General features: G+C 37.6%; 2 protein-coding genes across 3 annotated transcripts in view; one reads left to right on the top strand and one right to left on the bottom strand.

The window, feature by feature from the left end:
* Positions 1 to 1770, bottom strand: part of cep72 (centrosomal protein 72) — an 11166-nt gene extending 9396 nt beyond the window's left edge. The window contains 8 exon segments of the mRNA XM_082150885.1: positions 302 to 535; positions 627 to 708; positions 711 to 740; positions 838 to 883; positions 885 to 1031; positions 1477 to 1544; positions 1547 to 1603; positions 1683 to 1770. Of these exon segments, the coding sequence (XP_082007011.1) occupies positions 302 to 535; positions 627 to 708; positions 711 to 740; positions 838 to 883; positions 885 to 1031; positions 1477 to 1544; positions 1547 to 1603; positions 1683 to 1755 (737 nt within the window). The 5' untranslated portion in view covers positions 1756 to 1770.
* A 215-nt stretch (positions 1771 to 1985) lies between these two features.
* spire1b (spire-type actin nucleation factor 1b) overlaps positions 1986 to 9015 on the top strand; it is a 33705-nt gene continuing 26675 nt past the window's right edge. The window contains exons 1-3 of one of the 2 annotated variants that reach the window (XM_082149712.1): positions 1986 to 2093; positions 3060 to 3479; positions 5268 to 5299. In XM_082149712.1, the coding sequence (XP_082005838.1) occupies positions 3164 to 3479; positions 5268 to 5299 (348 nt within the window). In that variant the 5' untranslated portion in view covers positions 1986 to 2093; positions 3060 to 3163. Of the gene's footprint in view, positions 2094 to 2927; positions 3480 to 5267; positions 5300 to 9015 lie in introns of those variants that run through there. The other variant, XM_082149713.1, reaches the window with a different exon arrangement.

Below are 9015 nucleotides of genomic sequence, written 5' to 3'. Positions count from 1 at the left end.
GAGAGAGAGAGAGAGAGAGAGGGGAGAGAGAGAGAGAGAGAGAGAGAGGGAGAGAGAAGGAGAGAGAGAGAGAGAGAGAGAGAGAGAGAGAGAGAGAGAGAGAGAGAGAGAGAGAGAGAGAGAGAGAGAGAGAGAGAGAGAAAACAATTGCCAATTACAAGCACAGACAATATGTACACAAACAGTAAAGTTTTACACTCACGTGGTAAAGCACTGTTATGCGATCTGTATATATTATTTCTCTGCATGGTTGGGTGATGTATTAAATATTACTATAATAACTATATATTGTAATAAATACTGTTGGTCTTTCATCTGCAGCAGACTATACTGATACAGCAAGTTATGTATAGAGTGTGGTGAGTGTGCAGTATTTACCCGTAACACACGAGGGCCGCACTCGTTCTCAGAGCTCACGGAGAGAGTCAGAGGTCTCCTGCTAGAAACATCATTGAGTGCAGCTTCCTCATTCCCATCTAGAAGTGACAGCGTCTTCATCACCTTCTGCATCGCTTTTATTCTGAGCTCACTACTTCTGCAAAACAGTGGCATCATCAATGACCTCAGAAAACTGACTTTTAAATAGTTTTAGTGTTGGTTAACAACCATAAAAACACTGCCAATACCTGCAAGATGTGTCTTGTGTTAAAACATGTTTCTTATGATCAGTGTCTAGATTCGCCTCTGATGAGAAATGCATGAGAGCCGCTTTCTCTCTCTGTCTCGCACTGGATAATCATCTATAACAGAGAGAGAGGAACAACATTTACACTGTCACTGATTTGCTTGATTTGAGCACGCAGTGACACAGAAGCACAGAGAAAAGAGATGATGTACCGAGTTTGCGGAGTTTGGTCATCACATGGACCAGGTACAGGCGGTTAGTGTGGGTGTCTCTGGACCACAGGGTTCAGCCGTAAGTCCAGTTCCTGCAGATTCTGCAGCTTGTGCAGGGAAAAGACGTCCTGTAGAGACGCCAGTCTGTTGTAGTACAGATTCAGTCTCTCCAGCATCTCCAAACGCTCAATCCCCTGCAAACATCAGCATGACACATATGCAGCAGTGTTCAGCTTTCTGTACGGTTACAGTTAGATGTGCTGTCAGTGGCTGCTAATAACAACTACTTTTACAGTTTTACTGAATTTTTAGAATTCACTTTATTTACACACACACACACATATATATATATGTGTGTGTGTGTGTGTGTGTGTGTATACACACACACACACACATTAAAAAAAAACAAATGTTTATGTTAGATGTGATTAATTGTGAATAAATTTGACAATAATATATATATATATATGAATACATTATCAACATTAGCTACTGATGTTTCTATAATATACCATAATCATTAATGCTATTATAATGTTAATTAATTAATAATAAAGTTATAAGTGTAACAAAAGCAGATGACTAATTGTTGATGTTGAAAACTATATTAATATTTATTTACACATGTTGATCTTCACCTTGAACTGTAACCAGAGCATTATGTGAAAGGTCCAATGTTTTCAGACGGACAAAGTTTTTTAGGGTGTTCCTAAATGAAAGATTTTCCCTTCATATGTTCCTGGAAGAGTCAATGATCGCACATCCGCTGCAATACATTATTTAAAATATTAGTTATATATTAGACTACATAATGTAAATAACTAACTATATTATTTTTTGTTTACCTAAGCAACTGTGTTGAAGGTTCAGTTTCTCTCTGATCCATTGCTCTGTTATGGTCAAACCGTCTACCGCCATTGTTTTGAAGCTTTAACTCACACTGCGCATGTGCAGCACAACTGGCTTATGAATATTAAATACGTAATGCAACGCAGGCCCGCCCACCTGATGTCTAACAAACAGAGCCGTTGGGAGAGTCTGTTAGTGAATTAGCCAATCAAACTTGGGTAAAGACTTACCTCATAAATATTAATCACACATTATTTTTGAACGCTTGAAGGTTACCCAGCAACAGTCAGCCACTAAGATTAATCTTTTGAGGAGGACGCCATCAAACTATTACACCGGAAATATATTTAATCAACGGACAGTTTAAAGTTATGGAAATATTCATTTAACGGATCAGGATTGCGCTGGTAAAGTGATCAACTGAGAAAGTGTGTAAAGAAATGTTTGCGTGTCATCCTCTGGTGGAGAAACAACGCCAACGCGGGCCAGTTTTTCTGAAACAAACCACAAATAATGACTGCAATTTAACATGAAAATTGTAATTCAAAGCATCCATATAAAAAAAACATTTTCTGTTTTCGATTTATGAATATATGAGATGCGTGATCCTCAAAGACAAGCAGAATGCTTTTAAAACAGCTGGATGTGAACATGTATCAATATATTATATAATTCGGATTATTAATATGTATTTTGATTCTCAAAACGGTATGAAAATGTAAAGAATATCGAACATTGCCATTCGATTCCTTTGTGTCATATTGGTTTTACCACAAGCGGCGCTAAAAGGCTCAGATAGCCGAATCCCATAGTGAGCCACATTCAGTTCTCCGCACGTTTTGTATTATTTTATAGTCTAAAAGGCAGCCTATAATTCTTTAAATGACATTAAATGAAACTTCTACAAATGTATTTAGTAACGACATCCTTGTGTGATCACAAATGACTCTGATTGGCCCATTCTGGCCAGCGCTGAGAAAAGGAACAGAAAACATGTTTATTCTTTGATAAAGACAGTGAAAGTCTTTTTTTTTTTTTCAAATGTAATATATATGTGTGTGTATACATAATTTTGTTATAATTAATTATAATTAATTAATTCATATATATACACACAATCAGTGGGCTAACATATATACGTTTTTACGATATATTAATATATATCAATATATTTTATTATATATTATATAGGCCTATATTATATTATGCTATTTATAATTTACCTGTATGGTAAATTATTGTACAAGTATTATTCGTACTCATGCTCATAGTTGTGCCATATTTTTATTTTAAATGTACACTTATTATTTGAGCCCCGCCTACTTTGACATCCCCGTTTGACGTAGTTCTCCTTCTTCGGGTTTGTGATGCAGAAAGAAACAGCAGAGAGCAGCAACAGCATCACACACACACACACACCGAGCGCAGGTGCATTCATCTCCAGCTCTCTCTTCTCTCTGCGGGGAAGGATGAGACGATGGCCCGCAGGAGAGATGATGATGAAGAAGATGACGGACACAAGCTGATAGAGGAGGAGGAGGAGGAGGAGGATGATGCGCATCCCATCATGGACAGAGAGGATGAAGATGAGCTGTCCCTGGATGAGATTTTACATCTATACAAGCAGCCCATCAACGAGGAGCAGGCGTGGGCTGTGTGTTACCAGTGCTGTCGCTCGTTTCTGGAGAACAAGGACGGATCCAGTGGCTCTGCTGGTGCCGGAGGACCGGGAGATGTCAGGATTTATAAAGATGGAGCGGTGCGGTTACGGTTACATTCCGGAGACAGATCAGGTGACAAATCATTCAACACCTTCTGCATCCATTACATACATCGGCATGTGCATTTATATTTATAACTGGTGTTAATTGTCATGCATTTGGTTTGGAACATCTTTTATATGTTTGCATGTTATCCTTAGTGTTCTGCATCACGAAATACACAATATTGAGTGATAACCTATATGCAAATTTGCATGTGAAATATTATGCAATTGTGTCATGCTCCTAATATCTTATATGTCTAATTTCTGTAGTTTTTGCATTTTTAGTTGTTTTTTTTGACATCACTGATATGTTATGTAACAGAACGACTGTGATTGTGGAAGAGGCCTTTATCAGCAGGCCAGTAGAGGAGACAGTCAGTGGACTAAACTCAACATGCAGGAGTCGAAGATAAACACAAGAAAGTTTAAATTAAGCATAAATAAATGCTCACAGTCACTGTTGTTTACAGTTATGATGCTCATGCTGAGAAACACAATATATGGCTCAGGGCCTGTGAAATTCCATATTCATATTCTTTTTGTAAATATTGCAAAAGAATTCATGCTCTTTTGAGTATAAAATTGGGTCAAATGAATTATGTATGCTGTGTCACTTCATATATTTTATACATAAACTTATTTTATTTCAGCTTGTTGCCACGGTAGCATTTCTCATTTTCATTTAGTTTACCTAAAATAACAAACACTAAAACTGAAATACAACTTAATAAAAACTATATAGACATATATATAAAAAAAAAAACACAACAAAATTTCTAAAACTTTAACTAAAATGAAAAATCTAAAAATACATTCAAAATATGAATAAAAGCTCTAATAGTATCAGTGATACTGAAATGTCTGAAAGCTCCCCGCTAAGCACCTGTGAATGGAGAATGAGGTTAATATCTTTTTAGTTCAAGCTCATTTAAAGGCCTTGCGAATGCGATATCCCCAATGCTGTAATGGCTTCACATGTCTAAGTGCTGCTGATAATAATGAAATGTGTTCACTGTGCAGCTTATCCACAGTTTAAAAGATGAACATATGTGTTACCATTCCAGAGGATTTCATTATTGCTCAGAGCTTTCTCTTCCTCATTAGTTGAGTCAGTAGGTAAGAGTATAGATCATTTGATGCTCAGATCATTTGATGAGAAATGCTTGAGTTCATATTGTGAGATTTATGAATATTTCAGTGCAGATTTTGTTATCTTGGATCTGAGCTCACAGTTAAAAGATCTCTTCTGAAACTACAACAGACACATGCAAGTCTTTCCTCAAGAGAAACATCTGGTCTCTATACAGCCTCCACTTGTTCTCTTTGCTGTCTATTGAAATATCAAAGAGATCTCATTTGTGATTTAGCTTTTATTTGTGATATTCCCAGAGGAGAGGTGGTCAGTTTGCCTTTTAATAAATGCTACTGTTATTGCTTACATGGTGTCCAGAAGATCGATGTGTCTTGTGGAGAGAGCAGGTTGATGGCAGAGTTGCTTTGTCAAAAGTTCCGGTGGTAAACATGTTCCTCATTCGCTGTCGACTGCAGAATAACAGCGGAGAGATCCGTTTCTTTGCTGACTTTGCCTTGTCCTGATTTCAGAGTCATTATCATGCGTTTGCATGTTCAATCAAAGCCGACTGACAGTAAAGCAACAGTCATCAGATGCATAAAGAATATGTGCATCACATTTGCCGCCTTCAGAGTGTTTTATGTAAGAAGAAAGCGTTGCAGATTGTCCAGTCAACTACATAACGGATGTTTAGAAGCTGTTTATTATCTGTCCCTGACGGTCCTCTCTTCTGTTCTCCCACAGGTGTGCGTAATCCGATCCGATCATCAACACAGGTGAGTGATGTACAGTAACGCCTCATGACAGCACGAGCGTCACATGTGTCTGATGACATGGATATGTAACATGTGGAACTTCTTCTCCAGCTGTTGCTATGTGGTTGCTATGGTGTTGTGGAGGGTTGCCAGGGCATTGTTTCATAGTTTTGTTTTGAGTGTGATTTAGTCTGCGTCCGAAATCTGAAAGATACAGCCTATAAAGGCAGGATATGGAGGTAGGAAGGTAACAATATACCGGTCATAAATATTTTTTTACCAGCCATGAAACTTATGTTAATTCTTCTTAAAGTTACAAAAGTTATTCAGTGAGTGATTGTTCTTTGTCTTTTCTTGTTTGATTAACATTAAAAACAGACATCAGGTTTATTAGGCCGCCGTGACTTTAAGAGCGGATGCATGGATCCAGTACACTGATACACATGTTTTATTTCTCAACTGTTTACGATCAGTTAAGACATTGGCTAACCGACTATGTTTACAAGGATTAATATGTCTGTTCAAGCGCAAGAAGACGTAAAAGAGAGCTTGATTCACTATTTGTGCCCTGTCTGAGACGTGGATGTTTGCACACACAGCGCACAAGTAACGAATTAAGATTCCCTTTTGCGTCTTCTTGAGCTTGAATATTTCATTTAGCAAGGTTTAAACTTTCATGAGGATGCAACACTGCCCCATTAACTGTCCTGAGCATCATTCTCATTTGTTCACGTTCATGTTCTCTCAATTTTGCATTGTTAGAATTCATCACAACCGGCCAGCTGGCGATTGTTACCCGCATTTGGCGCTCGGCGAGTGTTAATTTTAGGCCCTGGATGTATATATCCTTCGCTGCCTTTGATATCCCACAATCCTGTGCTCTCTATTCCATGAAAGTTGAGCTAAAAAATAAAGATGGAATCTGAAAGTTGTGGTTAGTAGTCAGTTTGTGTGTAAATGTGCATTTTTGACCAACTTTTTCCACTTTTATTGTCTTTCTAGAGAGAAGTTACTGTTGTAGTAAGTACATATTCACCAAATCTCTCTCAGAAGTTTTGTGAGGTAGCCTACATTGTTTTTAAATATTAATTTTTAGGTTTAATTTATTTTATAGTGCTTCAAATTAGATTAGAAATGTTGCCTAAATATGTTTGTTTTTCACATGATTTTTATATTTAATTTTAATTCAGGTTTTTTTTATCAACATAAATGAATAAGCTCTATTATTAGCACAGTATCTCCTGCAGCTTAGAGACATTTGCAATGCAGGCACATCCGTGTTCTTCTAAATTCAGATGTTTTCTGCTCTCTTGACCGGCTTGTCAGTCCACAAGTTCATTTTTAATTTGATGTCATCAGCTGGTGACATTTTAAAGGCCAATAAGAGACGTATAGACCCGACAGATCACTGTTTGCATCGCAAGAATCTTTGACCTTTCAGGTTTATGATGTGGTCAGTAGATCGGCTAGAGCTGACTCTCACTTGACTATTAGTTAAACATACACTTAACTCAACTTAATTCAGTCGCTATGAGTTAATTACCGATTGTATTCATGAGACAGTTATTGTTTGCTGAACATTCATCAAATTTGCTAATGAAAGGTTCTTAATCTCATTTGTTTATTTTCTCTTTGTATGGAATTCATGCAAACAAACATCGCTAATATATATTGATTATTCAGCAAATCTCATTAGCTACTGTATGTTTCCATCCACCTTTTTTTATACATATTTAGGATATTGCATAAAAAAAACACTGGATTGAAATGCCAAGATGTGCATAAATTCTAAAAATGCACATAAAAGACAGATTACTTGTTATGGGATTATTTATGCACATAAACTATGATGGAAACATTTACTGAATAAATCCCTCGATGTGCAACAGAAACACTCACGTGACTGTGCCTCAACAGAGGATGTGATTGGATAACTGTCATGATTCGAACATTTAGAAACAACATTTATGAGAAAGTTGTTGTCAGATTTCATTGATGATTTCAAATATGAAATTTAATCTTAAACTTGGCGAACAGTTTTGGAGAATGTGATGTTTCCCAATTCATAAAGATAGGAGCTGCACTTGCACTCCCGAGAGGCGTTTCAAAGATGACCTCAGAGTGAACTTTGGTATGAGAGAAGCACTGACAGGTCTAGCACTGCATGCCGGTGGATGAGGACACAAACACACACAGACAGATTTGCAGTCTTCAGCAAACTCATCTTACAGTATGTGTCTATGAGACTCACTTCATAGTCAAATCCTTGTTAAGCAGCTTTCCAGAAGCGATGAGTTCCCAGAGCTCTAACAGACTGAAAGAAGTGTTCAAAGTTGTTTCCAAGATATTTAATCCACAAGCAGAACTGTGTATTTTCTGTGTTAAACTGCATTTCATTTCTCTGTCTGTTTTAGTTGGCAGTACTTGGCAAGAATAATCTGGATGAACTGGATCAAACTTTATGCAGATGTGATAGTCTAGTTGTTTGTGTACAGTGTAAATTAAAGTCAGCATGAAACGGAAGTTGCGATCATCTTTCTTCTCTATTGTGCCGTTTATATCTGAGCGAATCAGCTTCTCGAACGAGAACAAATGTAGGGCGGGGATTGGATGGTTGTTGGAACAAATTGATTGGATGGTTGTGGTTTGCTATTGGTTGATCTCATGTGAGTGACAGGTTTGCCCCGCCCTCGAAGAAGAAGAAGAGGAAGTTATTTTGGTTAAAGATTACGAGGCACATACATTTAAAAAATGCAATCTGTTTGCTCATGTTGATTGTATAGTCCTGTAGGTGTGTGTAGTTGTCTGCTCATGTTGATTGTATAGTCCTGTAGGTGTGTGTTGTTGTTTGCTCATGTTGATTGTATAGTCCTGTAGGTGTGTGTTGTTGTTTGCTCATGTTGATTGTATAGTCCTGTAGGTGTGTGTAGTTGTTTGCTCATGTTGATTGTATAGTCCTGTAGGTGTGTGTAGTTGTTTGCTCATGTTGATTGTATAGTCCTGTAGGTGTGTGTAGTTGTTTGCTCATGTTGATTGTATAGGCCTGTAGGTGTGTGTAGTTGTTTGCTCATGTTGATTGTATAGTCCTGTAGGTGTGTGTAGTTGTTTGCTCATGTTGATTGTATAGTCCTGTAGGTGTGTGTAGTTGTTTGCTCATGTTGATTGTATAGTCCTGTAGGTGTGTGTAGTTGTTTGCTCATGTTGATTGTATAGGCCTGTAGGTGTGTGTAGTTGTTTGCTCATGTTGATTGTATAGGCCTGTAGGTGTGTGTAGTTGTTTGCTCATGTTGATTGTATAGTCCTGTAGGTGTGTGTTGTTGTTTGCTCATGTTGATTGTATAGTCCTGTAGGTGTGTGTTGTTGTTTGCTCATGTTGATTGTATAGTCCTGTAGGTGTGTGTTGTTGTTTGCTCATGTTGATTGTATAGTCCTGTAGGTGTGTGTAGTTGTTTGCTCATGTTGATTGTATAGTCCTGTAGGTGTGTGTAGTTGTTTGCTCATGTTGATTGTATAGTCCTGTAGGTGTGTGTAGTTGTTTGCTCATGTTGATTGTATAGGCCTGTAGGTGTGTGTAGTTGTTTGCTCATGTTGATTGTATAGTCCTGTAGGTGTGTGTTGTTGTTTGCTCATGTTGATTGTATAGTCCTGTAGGTGTGTGTTGTTGTTTGTTCATGTTGATTGTATAGCCCTGTAGGTGTGTGTAGTTGTTTGCTCATGTTGATTGTATAGCCCTGTAG

The sequence above is a fragment of the Leuciscus leuciscus genome (genome assembly GCF_965113295.1).
Source record: "Leuciscus leuciscus genome assembly, chromosome: 20".
Lineage (NCBI taxonomy): Eukaryota > Metazoa > Chordata > Actinopteri > Cypriniformes > Leuciscidae > Leuciscus > Leuciscus leuciscus.
The sequence above is the reverse complement of the archived record's forward strand: the minus strand, read 5'-3'. Positions and strand labels throughout refer to the sequence as shown.